Below are 17,410 nucleotides of genomic sequence, written 5' to 3'. Positions count from 1 at the left end.
TCTTCTTGAAGGAGGAATAGACTCATGTATGGCCCATGACACCTGGGAGAGTAGTTTCCTAATGCTCCAAGTTCGTGGAGCTCTTCTCAACAGCCCGTCTTGCTTGTCATGGAAGGAATTCCGCTGCTGAAACATCTGACAGAATCAGGATGGAATCAGTTCACCTCCATATTGGACCTTTGTCAAGGAAATCCAGCCAAACTGGCGAGCTAGTGATGAGGACACTAGGCTTTGGTCCTGAATAAAACTGCTGTCTAGACACAACAACTAAACAAACTGTCTAGACACGACAACTAAACAAAGAGTTCTTTTCGCCTGGCTTGCCAGTACCAAAGATATGTAAACTTGAGACTTCCGACGCCCAGGCTGAATGATAAACTTCATTAAAAGAAATAAAGTGCCCAGCCACTAGGGCAGGCGGGGCTGCACACCCTGTAAGAATATGTACCAATGCAGCTCGGGTGTGGATATCTGCTGATTTTGAGATGCCTCCTGTATTTTTTGGCTCTAGCCAATCTCTAAAAATCTGTTTATCTGCTCATATAATATATTACAGGGTCTCCAAAGTCTTGACAGGAATGAGGGATAAACAAGAGGTGCCGTGTCAAGTTCTTTTGGACCGAGCCATCTGCCTTTGAGTCTACATTTTTCAAAAACAGTCGTGTCATTTCATCTTCGAATGTCCCAGATATAAAGTATACCTGCCTGCTTAGTAAACAAACAAAACGAGAGCAGAATGAAATGATGGATGTGCATGAACTCTTTTGCAATAAACAGCCAAGGATCGGTTTTGTTTATGTCCTGAAATATGGAAAAGCAAATATGAAATTTATTACGGTACAGAATGCTCTCTGAAAAGCTTGAAGGAAACGGAGATGCTGAGGAGGTCATCTCTGGGATTTGGGATGTTTCCTTTTTCCCTGGTTGTGGCCAAAGGGAGGACTGCATTGTGTTCAGGGCAAGTCCTGTTCATTCGCCAACACAAACAGCCATGGGAACCTGTGGGGTCCCTCGCGGAGCCTGTGCAAACAGTCGGCTGCAAAGGAACTTCCTCGGGTGCAGATAACAGGGTGCTCAGTAATCAGAGTTTGCAGGGAAAGGAAATGGGAGCTATTTAAGTAAGTTGTTTCCCATCTACGTTTTGTATGGATCCTTTCCTCCCTGACACTTCCAGCCAAAGAAGCAAGTGTTTGTTTGAAGATTAGATTCTTACATATTTTTAGCTGTCATTGGAGCGTGACATTTTATGGAGGCCGCTGATAAAATCCAAATGAAAAGTGCGCTTGCCACTTTTCTACACATTGACTCTTGGTGACACAGAGGAAATGAAAATCTCAGCTTCATATTATAGAGTCCCACTGTTTAAATATCCACTGTTTAAGTATGTTGTTCATACCCTTGGACTCTGTCATTTTTGTCACTTTGATTCAGTCTGCTGCTCATGTCGGCAGGCAGTGTGTTTCACTGGAAAGCGCAACTGGTGAAAGTGCGATTTCACTTTTAACCTTACACGTTGCTTTTTTGCATCTAAGTGGTTTTAGGATTCTTCCCAATCACCTTGATAATCAACAATGAGAAAAGTGGGTTTTCTCATTGTCACCTTCATCTTTCGAAACATTTGATCCATTCCTCAACCGAACGCAATTTTAGTCTCTGGGAAGCTTTTACTGCTCCACCGGGACACACTCGCCAGAGTGAGAAAGCAATCTACAAAACGCAAGAAAATATTTGCAAATCATATAGCCAATAAGGGATTAATAGCCTGAACATATAGAGAACTCCTGCAACTCAACAGCAACAAAAAGTAAACAAGCTGATTGAAAATGGGCAAAGGACTTGAATAGACGTTTCTCTAAAGAAAATGTACAAAGGGCCAATAAGCACATGAGAAGATGCTCAACATCACTAATCATTAAGGAAATGCAAAGCAAACCACAATGCAATGCCGTCTCACTCACGTCTGTTAGGTTTAGGATGGCTACTATAAAAAAAATTAAAAGTACAGTGTGGTCAAGGATATAAACAAATGAGAACCCTTGTGCACTGTTGGTGGGATGTTAACTGGTGCAGCCACTATGGAAAACAGTGTGGAGGCTCCTCAAGAAATTAAAACTAGAGCCACCTTATGACCCAGCAATCCCACTTCTGGATACTTATCCAGAGGAAATGAGATCAGGACATTGAAGAGATTCTGCACCCCCGTGTTCGCTGCAGCATTAGTCACAAGAGTCAAGCCACAGAAACAGCCTAAGTGTCCACCAATGGATGAGCAATTAAGAAAAGTAGTGTATAAACACAATGGAATATTATTCAGCCAAAAAAAAAGAAGGAAGTTCCACCATTTACAACAACATTGATGAACCTGGAGGGCATTATACTAAGTAAAATTACTCAGATAGAGAAGGGCAAATACTGTATGATCTCACTTATATGTGGAATCCGAAAACAAAAAACAAAACAAAAAAAACCTAACTCATAGAAACAGAAGATTGGTGGTTACCCAGGGTGGGGATGGGGAAATGAGTAAAGTGGGTCCAAAGGTATAAACCTCCAGCTATAAAATGAAGAATTTGTGGGGATGAAAAGTGCAGAATGGCGATTATAGTTAACAATACTGCATTACATACTTGAAAGTTGCTAAAAGAGCAGAATTGAAATGTTCTCACAAAAAGAAGTAGCTGTGAATTGATGGATGTGTTATCGTGGTGATCATGTCACAATATGTATGGGTATCAAACCATCTCGTTGTGCACCTTAAACTCACATATGCTGTATGTAAATTATATTCTCAATAAAGTTCGAAAACATGGTCTAAGTCAAAGAAGTAAGAAAGGAAATTAGAAACTACTTTTAATAAATAATTTGAATAAAAATATAACATTACAGTTTGTGGGATGCAGCTACAGAGATGCTGATAGAAAACTTTATAACTTTAATGTTTGTATTAGGAAAGAAAAAAAATGTTAAAAAACAAATATTTCAGGTGATATTTTAAGATTCTAGGAAAAAAATGGAACGACATAAACCCAAAGGGGGAAAAAAAGAGATATACAGCATAAAGAACATAAATCAATCAAACCCAAAGCAGAGAGATAATAGAGATAATTGAAATGAACATTTCAATCAGATGAACAATTCACGTCTAGATTGATCTAAGAAAATGTGAGAGAACACAAACGACCAGTATAAGGAATGAAAGACAACTTATTAATGTGATTCTATAAATGTTTTAAAAAATAAGGAAACGGTATAATCTTTATACCAACACTTTTGAAAACTTAGATGAAATGGACAAATTCATTACAAAATACCAAAATTGGCATAAGCTGAAATAAAAAATCCAGTGACTCCACTGGATACTGTGGTGCTGGCAATCGCAGTGATTCTTTACCACGAGTACATACATGTATTCATTACGTATATAGTATATACATCCATTCATTATGTATATACAGTGTGTACATGCGTTCATTGTGTATATAGCACATATGTCTGTTCATTATGTATATACGGTACATACATTCATTCGTTCCACCAGGTGTTTTGAGTGCCTACTGTATGCTACAGGGAGCCAGTGTTGGCACATAGAAAAGAAACAAGTTAACAAATACAAGGAATTTTTTCAGCTCTAAGTGAGTACGGAAGTCTGGCCTTATTCATGGGGGATGCATTCGAAGACCCTCAGTGGAATCCTAAAACCACAGACTGCGCCAAATTCCACATGTACTATGCTTTTTCCCATACGTATGCGTACATACCTACGATAAAGTTTCATTTACAGATTAGGCACAGTAGGAGATTAAGAGTCATCACTGATAATAAAATAGAAGTTACAACAACATACTGTGATAAATTCATGTGAACGTGGTCTCTGTCTCTCCAAGTGTCTCACTGTGCTGCACTCAGCTTTTCACGTAAAGAAACTGCTTACGGCTTCTCTGGAGCACATCCGAACTACCAGAACTGCTACTCTTGTGCTTCGGGGCCATTATTCAGTAAAATAAGTGTGACTCGGACACAAGCTCCACAGCCGTTGAGCTGACACCCGAGATGGCTACTAAGTGGCTAATGGACGGGGCGTGAGTATAGTGAGAATATGCTGCACAAAGGGGCGATTGGCGTCGTGGATGCAACAGAGTGGGAGACCGTGAGAGTTCATCACACTCCTTAGCCTGGCGAGCAATTCAAAACTTAGGAATTGTTGTTTTCTGGAATTTTCCATTTACTAATTGTGGACCACAGTCAACTGTGGGTACCTGGAACCGCAGCAAGGCAAACGGGATGAGGTCTGCTACACGGGTTCCAGCTGTAAGTGATGTGATTGAGAGTGAGGTGACAGGGTGGCTGATTAGATTCTGCAGTGGGAGAACAACTCTCGGTGCCAAGAGCTCTGTGCTTAGGAGGAACTGGCCCCGTGACATCCTGGAGAAGCAAATGCCAGGCAGAGAGACACCTATTGGAAAGGCTCTCAGTCGGGCGCCCTTGCGCTCAGGCTCTGAGAATGGTTGATGTGTTATTTGTAAGAAAACTTCCAGGTTCATCTCGGCAGTCTGATATTTTGGTCATGGATTAGATGAAAGACAAGCAAGGGGACCCTGGATGTCTTTCTCGATAGTCTTTTCTTGCACGTCTCTAATAAAAAGGAACTTCAAAAAGTTACTTCTGCAGCAGGAGAACTTAGTGTATACATCGAAGTCTCGCTGTACCTGGTGGTGTTAATGGTCGTGTGTGTGTCAGTGCAGACTTAGTTCTGGGAGCATTGTTCCCATGGGACAGTCTGTGTCATGGTAGATGGCGCTCTTGGCTGCATTTATTTCTTTCAAGCTGGAAAACTCATTATCACTAAACAGTCCTGAGATGTGTGCCCTCACGGTCCCTGCGGAAGGACTTCTGGCACATTGTGGTGCCACGTTAGTGCAGGTAACATATGGATGCTCTCGGAATTTCAATAAAAACCTTATGCAACACTGTCCAGACTTTTCCAGCCTTATGGAAACAGCTGGCTAACTGTGGTTTCTTTGATTATTTAAACTTTTCTCCTAAGTGGGAGGTTTTTGTTTGGGAAAAAAAATTATGTTAATTGCCCAATTCCAACACTTATTGTTTCTGCATTTGGAATAGATGGGAACCAGCACTTAACTGTGGGTACCGGTGAGAAAGGACAGAACATGGGGGTGGGGTCTGCTCACACTGGTGAACTGGCCTTGTGGGACTAACCATTGGGTGAGGGGCACCCTGTGTGGCCGTCGCAGTGCTGCGGAGAGCCCACATCCGTGCCTCACTTTCCAGTCCGCTCCCTGTGGATGGGAGAACAGGGGTCTCCTCTGGAGACCCGGAGTCGAGGTCTTAGATCTTTTGCAACAATTGAGAGTGCGGGCCACACCCTCTAATTGGCAGTGAGGAGAGGATCAGACAGAATAGCCTGGAAGACACACACAGTGGCCGGGCTGCTCTTGGCATCTTGTGTGGCCTTCGACAAAGCAGGGCAGGAGTGATCTGAGTGAGTGGGTTTGGGTCACATGGAAATGGTTCAGCTCAGTCGTAGACTCCTGATTAGGTTTAGACAATTCACATAAAACAGGCAGTCTTAGGTTTTATGAAGAGAGTCACACTTTACTCCACCAAGTTCAAGTTTGTTTCATATTTCTAGTAAAGCAAAACATTAAGTACTAAGAACAGGGAATAACATATTTTCTGATATGGAGGAGAAATTACTCCAAATGATATTGAAAAAGACTGATTTCTTTGTAAAGGACTCATTCAACCATAGAAAATGTCTTTTTTTCAAAATCTATTGTTTTGGTGGATATAATCACAACAAAAGAAGCAGAGTATTCTTTTGTGTGGTTCTTTGTGTGTTTCTGTTTAGCCTTTTGTGTTTACCAAGGAACAGAGTGTTAAGGCACCACGTCCGTCATTTTAATGCATGGAATTGGGTGACACTAAAATCTTCTAGTCACTGAAATACTAACAAAGAATGTTTTGTCAGAGAAGATAGAAGATTTTTGGAGAGAGATTAGACAAAAGTAAGACTATGGTTTCTTAATGGAAACTTTATAAATAATACCAATGGTAGTTCATAAAAGTGTTTACTTTTCAGTGCATAGTTCTAATAGCCCATAGACTAATCAAGCCGGATTAAGTCTTTAGTATTTGTGGGGTTCACATTTTATTTCTTTCAGATATTCTGCATACAGTAAGTCCTCATTTCATGTCAATAGGTTCTGTGACCTTAAGCAAAGTGACGCATAACAAATCCAATTTTACTGTAGGCTAATTGATGTAAACAAGAGTTAAGTTTTTAGGGCATCTCATCAGCGTTATAACAAAACACACTGAAAGAAACTGTATTAATCGAGGACCTGCTGCATTGGTTTGCACCGGACATTTCCGGTCAAGCTTAAGAATACCGCTGAAACCCTGGTCCTAAAATCAAGGAAACTTACGATAAAGCTTAGAGGCTCCACATGAGCTGTCACCGCAGGAAAAGTCTGTCCCAGGAGCAGGAGCCGATGTGTCCCCGAGAAATGAGCACAGAGCACAGAGCACATTCCACACCCCAGACCTGTGCCAAAGGGTCTCCATCATTTCTGGAAGAAAGTTGGGATGCCCAGTTGTCCCGCATCTAACGGGTGGACTGCGACATTAAGAGTCATTGCGCTTGTTGGAGTTTGGGGGTTTGATTGTGGGCTATGCTGTGAGGCACAGAACGCTTGGGTCGTGGTGTCTAGGAACCGAAGGCAGCTGTGGCAGAAAGGTGCACACACTTAGTGTGTTCAGGACATCTGCACAAGGGTGACTGAAGCTAATGAGGAACTTGTGTGGGACACGCCTGACGGTGCCTCAGTGCCTGTGATGTTTACCTGGGCCCTGGGCACGCGTGTTCTCATGCAAGGGCTCCTCGCATGGGCTGTGAGACAGTACAGAAAGGCACAAAGGAAATGCTCCCTGTGCACGACCTCGATGAGGGAGGGTCACCGCGCTGGGCCAGCCCCGGCAAGCAACACGGAGAAACTTCCTGAAAGGCCTGGACAGCAGCAGTGGATACTGGAACTTACAAGGCCCCGGGAACCATAGGAAGTTTGTGAGCATGAGAGCAGCTTGCGTAGGTCTGGGTCGCCTGGGGAGGCCATTTCATATTTGTAAGTAATTTATATTTACATGTTAATAACAAACTGTATATTTTTAAAGGACCCATTTCTTAAGAATTCTCTGTAGTTCTTGCTTCCAACTTTAGGGCCAAAAGAACTAAGCCACAGAAAAGCAGACCAAACTTCCTCGATGACGACTGGAATAACAGTGCTTATATGGAACAAGGATAATTACTCGGTGTGCGGATACACTTTTTAACATACATAGACTTTAATTTTTAGAACAGTTTGAGGTTTACAGCCAAAGTGAGAAGAAGGGATTGAGAGTTCCCGTACCTCCCACTGTCCCCACACACTCAGCCTCCCGTTATCACCACCCCCCACAAGAGTGGTAGGTCCATTTGTTACAACTGATGAACCTACATTAATACGTCCTGTCATCCAAAGTGCATGGCTGACCTTAGGGTTTTTGGTGTCGGACATTCTGTGGGTGTGGACGGCTGTGTAATGGCATGGATCCACCATTCTGGTGTCATAAAGGGTATTTTCACTGCCCTAAAAGTCCTCGGAGCTCTGCCTCTTCATCCCTCTCCTGCAACCCCTGGCAACCCCTGATCTCCATAGTTTTGCCTTTTCCAGAAGTCATATAGTTGGGATCATACAATGTGTAGCCTTTGCAGGTTGGCTCTGTCACTTAGTAATATGCATTTATCTTTCCTCCAGGTCTTTTCATGGCTTGGTAGCTCATTTCTTTTAGCTCTGAGTATGATTCCGTTGTCTGGATGGGCACGGGTGATTGATCCACGCATCTCCTGAAGGGCATCTCGGTTGCCTCTGAGCTCAGCTGCTGCTAACCTCTCTGTGCAGGGTGTCCAGCTGCTTTGATTAAACACCATGGAGCCTAGTTGTTAGGTTGTATGATAAGAGGACATGTTTAGTTTTTAAGAAACGAGCACTCTGTCTCCTTGCTCTATGATTCTGCATCCACACCCGCAATGAGTTACAGTTCCTGCTGGTCCACGTCTCACCTGTGTCTCTTCAGAGGGACCTTTCTCTACCTGCCTGTTTATATTACCCATGTTAACTCTCCATCTTCAGCCCCACACACACATGGCACTGCCATGTTTCTGTCTTAAGTAAAGTGGCTCACTCCCTAAAATTAGCCAATTGTTTTTCTGAGTGGAGGGAATGATTTATCGTTTTGTTTTTTTTTCTGTCCCCTTTGTATAGAACAGCGTCTGGCACAAAGCAGGTATTTAGTCAAATTTTGAATGAATGAATGAATGAATGAATGAATGACAGCACAATGGAAATTGGCTTGGAAAAGGGATAGATTGGAGTGAAGACAGTGAGATGGGAGGCGTTTGAAATAATTCAGGCAGGAAATGCTGAGAGCCTGAATGAAGGCCAGTAGCAAAGGGGGATGGGTAGGAGGCGCGGTTTCCAGGGACCTTCAGAAAAAGGTCTGAGGAGCTTCAGCAGTAGCGTGATCCAGGAAGTGAGTGAGGGATGGGCCATCAGTGGCGACCGTGATGTCCCCACGTCCAGCAACACCCGGAAAGGAACGGGCAGGCAGGTCTGTAGGTGTGCATTATGACTTGGGACTTGTGTCTGCAGTATCTTCAGGACGCAATCGTGGGAGAGCCAGTTGGCAGCTGTACCCGGAGCTCCCAGGTGGGTGTAGTTACAGGGACAATTAGAGAAGTATCTGCTCATAGGTGAGTCGGGATGGTGGGAGTGGATAGGAAACAAAAGGAGGGAAGAGAGGAACCCAGGAGGAGCAGCATTTAGAGGACAGAGAGCAGTGGGCCAGGAGAGGAGAGAGAGAACCTGCAGAAAACTACACAGTGCAGGGAGGGAGAGGCGTGCAGCCGCAGGAGGAGTCTTTCTTTTACCCTGAAGACAGAATCTCGGTTTTGGCTGAGGGAGAGGTTGGCCAGACTGGAACGTGGACCACAGTGAGGATGACGCTGGCAGAGGAAGAAGGAACAGGGATGTGTTTGTTGACTTCTGGCAGGGAGTTCCTCCTCCTGGATGGGGGGCTTGTTTGCTCAGGTGGAAGACGCTGTCACAGCCTAGCGAATGCTGCCTATCGTCACTTCTGTTGGTTAAGAAGAGCCTCTGCTAGTGTTGCAGCCCGTCTTCCCCAGACTTCTTTCTAAATCTGAAGCCCCTTGTCTCTGTCACATCTGTGTGTGGAATGTGGGATGGAACCCTGTCCTGTTCCTCTGCCAGCATCCTGGGCTTCGCCACCTGGAAGGCCTGAGGCCACAGTCAGTCTTCGGAGGCGTGAGGGCTTTGCCCGTGGAGCCCACACCAGCGATGGGCAACTTTCTTACATGCATGGGTACAAAACTGTAAAAATGGGAATGTTTCCACCATTACTTAAAACATAAAAAAATTACAAACCTACAGATACCTATCTATGCACATATTTCTAGCTAATACTAATTTAGCAGAAAAACTAACCCTTAACAAATATTTCTTGAAATGGTACAAGATTCTTTGGTACACGTTGGGGAATATGAAGGGAAATCAGACTTAAGAATTCCATGTTAAAATCTCTATTAAAAAACCCAAAACTGTGCTAGAGGTAGAAAGAAAGTGCTTACCCAGCACCTTGTGTTTCTTCTCATAACTTTCCATGAAGCCCGCCCAGTGTTTGCCTTTCTGGAATTACCAAAGATAGTGGTGATAGAATTTGTTTTCCCCTGGCAGCATGCCCTCTCCCACCTGGTGAGAGGGGTTCAGTTTTAGCGGATGGAACATAAACCCCCAAAGAGAGTCCTTTGGTTGGCCCGAGGCAGCAGGGCTTGGTTGAGTTGTCTGAGCCTTTCTTAGAACTAGGAATAAAGCAGAATCCTCAAACATTCGATGGATCCTGGAATTCCCATGGCCAAAAATATTATCTAAGAGCAGCAAATAACTGACAAAAATTTCCCCCACCTTGGGGAGAGGTGTGTGGGTACGGTTTGTACAGTTTCAGGAAGAACTCTTTTTTCTTTCTTAATTTAGTAGAGAAATGGCTACCTGTCACATCAGTTAGAATTTGGCCCATGCTGTGCCTGGATGACACCCAGCAGGGACACTGCTGCCATCAAGACTGCCATTTGCCGTCACAGGGTTAGTGCCACTCCATCTGTAGTGACCAAAGAAAAATGGTGGCATGTCCTCTGACAGCAAGAGTCACTTTTGAAATTAAGACGCTACAGGGACATGTAAGGTTCAGAGTCCTGTGTTTCATATTTCCTTGGTGACCAGGGAGGAGGTATTCTTCATGGGGATGTTAGGGAATCTTGCAGGGTGTGGGGTGTCCCCAGGCTTCCTGTAAGGCCAGGATATGATGTCATTGTCTCCTTGAGGACCTGCCCACCTTTTCAGGAGGAAAGTCATGCTTTTGTATTGTACCTGAGCACCGTCTCCGCGAGGCTTTTCTCACCTGGGAGGGACCTCAGAGCAGGTGCTCTAGACCCCTCCCTCTCCCTCCCTCCTTTTCTCCTTCCCTCTCTTCCTCCTTTCCTCACTCCTTTCCTTTTCCTTTTCCTTTTTTTTCTTTTTTTTGAGCAAGAGACAATCAACAAACATAGAACTGTAAGTGTGTAAAGCAAAAGAAAGCCGGAGCATGGGCAAGGGGTGACAGAGGGTGGGTGGTTTTCAGGGGCAGTCAGGGGGCAGGGTACACTTACAGGGGAGGTCAGGCTGGGGACATGTAGGGACAGCCTGGAGGCAGAGAATGGCAGGCTGGGGGCAGTGAGGTGGAGGGGTCAGGTGAGGGTGGTCAGGGCTGTTTTAGTGGGAGTGCATTACACATATAACATAGTGTAAATTAAAGGTGTGCAACACGGAATTGGCACATTTACATATTGTGCCATTTACGTATGATCGCCGTGTAGCCATGTTAGCACCTCTCTCAGGGGACATGATTGTCATTGTGTCTGTGTGTGTGGTGGTGGCAGTAATTAAGTCCTCGTCTCTGAGCAGTTTGGTGATTCCCCTCCAGTGTTGTCTGTGTTCACTCTCCTGTGCACTGTCTCAAGGCCTTATTTCTCTGCTTGTTGTAAGTTTGTGCCCTCATATATCTCTCGTGTCCCCCACACCCAGCCCCTTGTAAGCCCCATTTTACTCTCTGTTTTTCTGAGTTTGGCTTTTTAAAATCCATGCATAAGTGTCATCGTACAGTGTTTGTCTTTCTCTGTCTGGCTTGTGTCACTTAATAGAATGCCCTGGAGTTCCATCCATGCTGTCTCAGACGGCATCCAAATGGTCACGAGATGCGTGAAAGGTTCTCCGCCTCACCAGGCTTCCGGGAAGTGCCAAGCTAAACCCCAATGAGAGGTCACCTCACTGCTGTCAGGATGACCGTCATCAATAAATCAACACACAACAGTGCTGGCGAGGCTGTGGAGAAGAGGGAACCCTCGTGCACTGTTGGTGGGATTGCAGACTAGTGTAGCCACTATGGAAAACAGTACAGAGGTTCCTTAAAAAATTAAAAATAGAACTACCTTACAATCCAACGATTGCACTTTCTTATCCAAAGAAATCCCCAAACCCTAATTTGAAAAGGTATCTGCACCCCTATGCTCACGGCAGTGCTATTTATAACAGCCAAGATGTGGAAGGCACCTACGTGTCCTTCCTATTCTCTAAATCAGAACTCTCGTCCCTCTTCAATGCTCTGACCTCTAGTCTCATTACACGTAACTGGCACAATGCGATGCAGAGATCAGGGAAACCACAATGGAATGACTGCTTTCTGCAAAGACCCGGAAAGCCAGGGCTCTGTCCCTGCCACAGGGGAGGGCGTCCCGGCTGCCAGACACTGGTGGCAGGCAGTTGAAAATCAGCCCTGACCAACCAAAGTGGCACTGGTTCTAAGGAGGACGGACATGGCAGGGGCAAGCTTGAGGACGCGAGCAGAGCTGGGTTTCAGGTGTTCCTCCGAGATGTGCTGAAGATGTGCATCGGGTTTCAGAAATGTTTTCTAAAGCAACACCTCCGAGCACAGATTGGTTTTTAGTCTGGCCGGTAGGTGGAAGTTCCACCACGAGGGACAGTGAAAATTCCATGGGCTGTCGCTGCCCACGGAGTCACAGGACTAGACGTGGCTGTTCAGAGCTGCAGGGTGTTTCCTTGCAGACCGACTGGATGGGGAAGGAGATGAAAGGAACGTGGTTAAGAGTGTGGGCTTGCAGTCCAGCCAGGGTCATATCCCAACTCTGCCTGCTTGTCAGCGGTGTGACCTTGAACAAGTCATGTCCTACGAGCTTCAGTTTTTTCCTTTAAAACAGGCAGTGAAACACCTCTCTCCGGGGGCGTCTGAGGTAGTCCTATGAGATACACTTGGCACCCTAGTAAATGTTTAATAAATCTTTGTTGCTGCCAATGTTAGTACTATTTTCTAAAAGTCTGTAAGTATGTCTACTAGCAGACTTTTGTCTAAACGCCTTAAACTAACAAAAGCTCCAGAAACAAAATGTTACCCTTACATCTTGCGTTGAGTGGTGTCCCAGACCTTGCCAAACACCTTTCAAACACGTTATCTTCATTAATTTATCAGGAGTTGCTCTGTGCCTGAAAATACATAGTCTTCAGCGATGTTTGCTGGGTGGCTGTGATCGGCTCTGGAAGGACTGCCGGGGGCTGAGCTGGGCCGTCTTGGCAGAAGTTCAGGAGTTTGATGCTTCTCCAAGTCTTGTAACAAGGAGTGAGCCAGAACTTTCTTTCAACAGGTGAAATTGCTTTTCCAAACTGGGTAAGCCAGAACTGGCTCCCTGCTCCCCTCTTCTAATTATCTCTGACTTGATGGTGGTACTTAGCAGAACCCCAGAACAGGTTATTGTTATATATGTGGGATCTCCCAGGATTCCCAGAACCAGGATGAATTCACAGAAGAAACCCTGTCCCTAACGAAGCCCCAAACTACAGCCCTGGCCGTGTTTCGAGCCTAGAAGGTCATGTAAATGTAGACTCCTCTCTCCTTCATTAGACTGTAAACAACGTGAATTCCGTAATTCCTGGCACAGAATAAGGACTCATCTGCTTGTTGATGAATTGAAAGAGCAAGTGAACAAATGACACTTGACATACACTGTCTTTTAAGAAGAGATGGAGAAACGTGACCTAGAAAGATATGCAGGTGGGCAAATCCATAGCCTGTGAACAGTCCAGATTAATTAGGGACTGAGCTGACGCTGAGGAAGAAATCCAGGTACCAGAGCCAAGGCTGTATGCCTTTCAAAAGGTGTTTGTGCTAAAACCCTAGCAAATCAGATGGACTAAGAACTGACTGCTGGGTGGGGGCCTCTCAGAAAGGACCAGGTCCTGCGTGGGGCAGGGATGTGAGGCACAGGTTCTTGTCACCAGCCGGAGCTGCTGTGACAGAGGGCGGGCAAGGTGGGTTTGCGAGTCAGTAAGACCTCCAGGCCCCGCCCTGTCATGCACAGCTGGAGGGTGGCCCTTGCACTCAGGACAGTGAAGAACCTACAGACGCCGACTGCAGGACCCCAGCCAGGCTGAGTCCATCAAGAACGGGGAGAAGTGAAATCCACGGGCTGACAGCCGGGCCGTCCCATGGGACTCCCACTCTGAAAGCCCAGCTTCCATCTCAGACAGGAGGCTGGAAGAGTTCCCTGCGTGGAAGAGAGAATCCCTGGACATTTGAGGATCCCCCACTGGGGGGGATTCCTGCCCAGGCACCTACGGGAATCCCACTACTGTGTCAACAGACCTCATCCACAGAAACACGCTTAATTATAGGCAATCAGCCAAAAGATCACCAGAAATTGAGGAAAGGTTGAAATGACAGGTGCCGAGACAAAGAGGGAGAAAAAGCAAGTTGAAAAAAAAGACAATGCATAAAATAGAAGAAAACAAAATAAAAACAGTTTAAAAGATGTAAATAATAGCCTCAGAGAGAAAAAAGAAGGTATTGTATCCAGGGAAACATGACATAATGCACTTTAAAAAATATAGAAAAAGCTCTTGGAAATTAAAAATGTAGATACAGAACTTTTAAAATTTGCCAGAGGTGGAAAATAAAGGATATTTTGAAGAAAGAAAAACATTTTTAAAATTAGGCAAGAATATTTCAGAATAATTAGAAAATTGATTTAGAACCCTCAGTGTTCAACTAATCAGAATCCAGACAGAGAAGAGAAAACAGAGGGAAGAAAAAAATCTGAAAGAAATAATGCTGGAATATTCTGCAGAATTAAAGGATACGTGGATTGTAGGGAACAACAAATGCCCAGACAGTGGGTAGCAGGATTCCACCCAGGGTACGCCGTTGTGAAATTGTGGGGCTCCAGGAGTGAGAGGAGCCTCAACGTTTGCAGAAGGAAAGCAGAGAACTCTCAGAAGACTGAGAGCCAGCTTGATGTCTCCCAGCAAGGTTGTAAGCGGGGAGACGCTGCAGGAACGGGGCAGCATTTTCAGAGACACTTATTTCCAGCCTAGATTGCCACAGGCTCCGCTACTGACTAATCAGGATAATAGAATAAAAACATTTTTAGATTTTCAAGGTCTCATAACTTTATGTCACACATGTCTTGTCCTAGGAGGCTAATAGGGACTGCTCCCCTGGAATGAAGAAGTGACTTTAAAAACAAAAAGTACAGCATCCAAGAAACAAGGGGGGCGGGGGGGGAAGTAGAGGAAAAGGAATTTCCAGGAAAGTCAATCACAAAAAAGTTAGAAAACAAATCAGTTATCAAGTTCAGAGAAAACCAAAAAGTAACCTAGAAAGAAAATGTAGTCAACATACATCTCAGCTGGAGAAACTTTCTCTTGAAGAAAATCTCTGTTTTATATAATTTTAATATCTATTAAAACTATATATGTATAACTAAATATGAATGGAATTCCTGTGCTATAATTTTTGGAAAGACTGGGGAGAAAAAGTGAGAGAGAGAGAGGAGGAGTGTGTGTGTGTGTGTGTGTGTGTGTGTGTTTCCGCACGTGCATGTATCTCAGACTAAATCCTCATGGAGAGTAGGAAGCCAAAACCTAACATGTAAAAATCAGGAAATCGTAGCATAAGCTCATTTAGGAGAAGGGAGTTTGTACTGTTGCTCCTGGAGTAGAGACAGTGGACAAGGAACTCTAAGCTTTATGGAAATATTTGGCTGTTTTTAGTCCATGTTTTGCATACAACACATTGGAGAATTTTGAAGGCATACGAAGTGGTTATAATATATTGTAGTAGAAGGATAGAAAAATACAAATTTTAAAAGAAAACCTAAAGACTAGAAAAACGTATGCCAACTGTTGGTAGTTAATCGGAGTGTTAATAGAGTGATGTTTTTCCTTCCTTTTGCTTATATGACTTGATAAATTTTATAACAAATGTGTATTGCTGGTAAACTTGTAAATGAAGACTTTTAACACACAGGCACGTGCACACGCGTGCACACACTGTGAGCCTGAGTTAATCAACCAGCGGCCACCGGAGCAGGACTAGATGCCAGCGTGGGGGGGCCCTGGTGGGCACCGTCCCAGGAGGAGCCCGGAACCATCTGGACGGGCTGGACTGGGGTCCAGGGCGCGGCTGCAGCTCCCTGGCGGGGCCCGAGCACAGTCCTGTCCCGTTACTGGCACGTCTCCGCACACGCTAGTGCTCCTTCACCACATTTCCGCCCGTGAGAGCGAGTGGTGGCCACTGTGTGGTGAGGCGGCCAGGAAGACAGTGTGGTGCACTTTCAGAAGCAAGCGCCTCACCACTGAGTTCTGTCCTGTGCCGTCCTGCGGCCTTGAGCCGCTGTGACTTTGTCATTGTCTTTGACGGGAGCTGGGCTGCTGCCCTGGATGGGACCGCCCCACAGGCTGACCCGAGGCCTGACTGTGATCACAGGTCCGGGTCAGCCCGTGCAGTTATGACTCCTGGCAGCTCAGGACGCGCGGAGGCAGGAGAGTGACCGGAAGTCAGGACGAGGGTGACTCTGGAGCCACCCCTTCCTTTCTTCCCTGGGAAAGCACAGTCATGGCAGCTCTTGATAACACTTCCAGAAGGAATAGTTCTCTTTGGCGTTTGATTAACAGCTAGGGAGCCCCATTATCATATTTAGGCTGAAGGGAAGTTGCCAACTTACCTGCTTTGCCTGCAGTCCCCACAAAATATGGGGCACAGCCCCAGCCCTGTGCTCAGAGGGGTCTTGAGGGGTGTCTGTGACCATCCTGGGTCACCTCTCGGGCGACACAGCAAGGCCCTACCCCTGCACTGCCTGCCCAGGGACCCCAGAAAGGGGACTGGCCATCTGGCAGCCCCCTTTAGAGTACCTTGTTCCACGGAGCTTGTCCAAGCTGTGAGTCCCATACGCGCCCCACTGCTGGCAGAACCACCCCGACACTGACTGTCTTTCTGTGTGCTTCACAGGTGTCTCTGGGGTCACAGATGGACTTACAGAAAAAGAAGAGGCGGGCGCCAGCCCCCCCTCCACCACAGCCCGCGCCGCCCAGCGCCCTGGTGCCCACGCGCATTGAGGACCGGGAGGAGAACAGGAAGAGCGCGACTGGTGAGTGAGCTCGCCTACTGACTGCACGCTTTGGGGCTTACTCGTGTGTGGAAGTTGAGCACTGCTTCTAACTCTTGCAGTAGCATTAATGTGCAAGATATTTATGCTCAAGAAAGAAAGTCTGGAAATAAACTGTCTGGAATTGCGAGTCCCCGTAATATCTTACGGGCACATTTTCTGGGCGTGACGTGGACATTTACATGGTGGGGATGGTGGGGAAGGTGGAGAACAGCTGAAGGAGCTGCGGGAGTGTGGATGAATGATGTGTGCCTGGTGGTTCTCAGGATGGTGGGTGTGGGTGCTGCAGGAGAGACGTCTAGGCCTCAGGAGATACATAGGCCCGTTGACAACAGTTTAGTAATTTTTTGACTGCCCTGTTTGACAGTTATCTCCACTTCCTACCTTTTACATATGCAGCAAAGGCCCTGATATTTAAGAGAAAAGAGAACCCAAAGGAAAGAGGGTGGAATCATAATATCTGTGAGAAGAGGGACCTATTAGACCGTTACTTCCCATACCCCTCAATACATGTGAAGTGGAGAGAAGTGACAAAGGTCTCTAGATCCATGAGCCACGGATGGTTTGTTTTTATTCTAAAATCACTTGGTAGTGTTATTTCATTTGTATGGAATACAGTGGGGTCTTGGAGAGTAGGGGTTGTTGCCTGAGATAACCCCCCATGATCACAGGTACATCACAGCTCATAGAAGCCATCGAGTGCCCTCCCCAATGCCATTTTCTCCACGTGGCACCCACACATTTGCCCTTTGTCCTAATAGCCGTACCCACCCCCACCGCCCCAAGGAT

The 17,410-nt window shown here is 45.7% G+C and overlaps 1 protein-coding gene across 7 annotated transcripts in view; it reads left to right on the top strand.

Annotated features, from left to right (window-relative positions):
• COBL (cordon-bleu WH2 repeat protein) overlaps positions 1-17,410 on the top strand; it is a 179,757-nt gene that overhangs the window by 110,388 nt on the left and 51,959 nt on the right. For all 7 annotated transcript variants that reach the window (XM_081079825.1, XM_081079822.1, XM_081079821.1 and 4 more), the window contains one exon: positions 16,465-16,603. In XM_081079825.1, the coding sequence (XP_080935951.1) occupies positions 16,465-16,603 (139 nt within the window). The remainder of the gene's footprint in view (positions 1-16,464; positions 16,604-17,410) is intronic.

Source organism: Rhinolophus hipposideros (genome assembly GCF_964194185.1).
Source record: "Rhinolophus hipposideros genome assembly, chromosome: 18".
Taxonomy (NCBI): Eukaryota; Metazoa; Chordata; class Mammalia; order Chiroptera; family Rhinolophidae; genus Rhinolophus; species Rhinolophus hipposideros.
The sequence above is the reverse complement of the archived record's forward strand: the minus strand, read 5'-3'. Positions and strand labels throughout refer to the sequence as shown.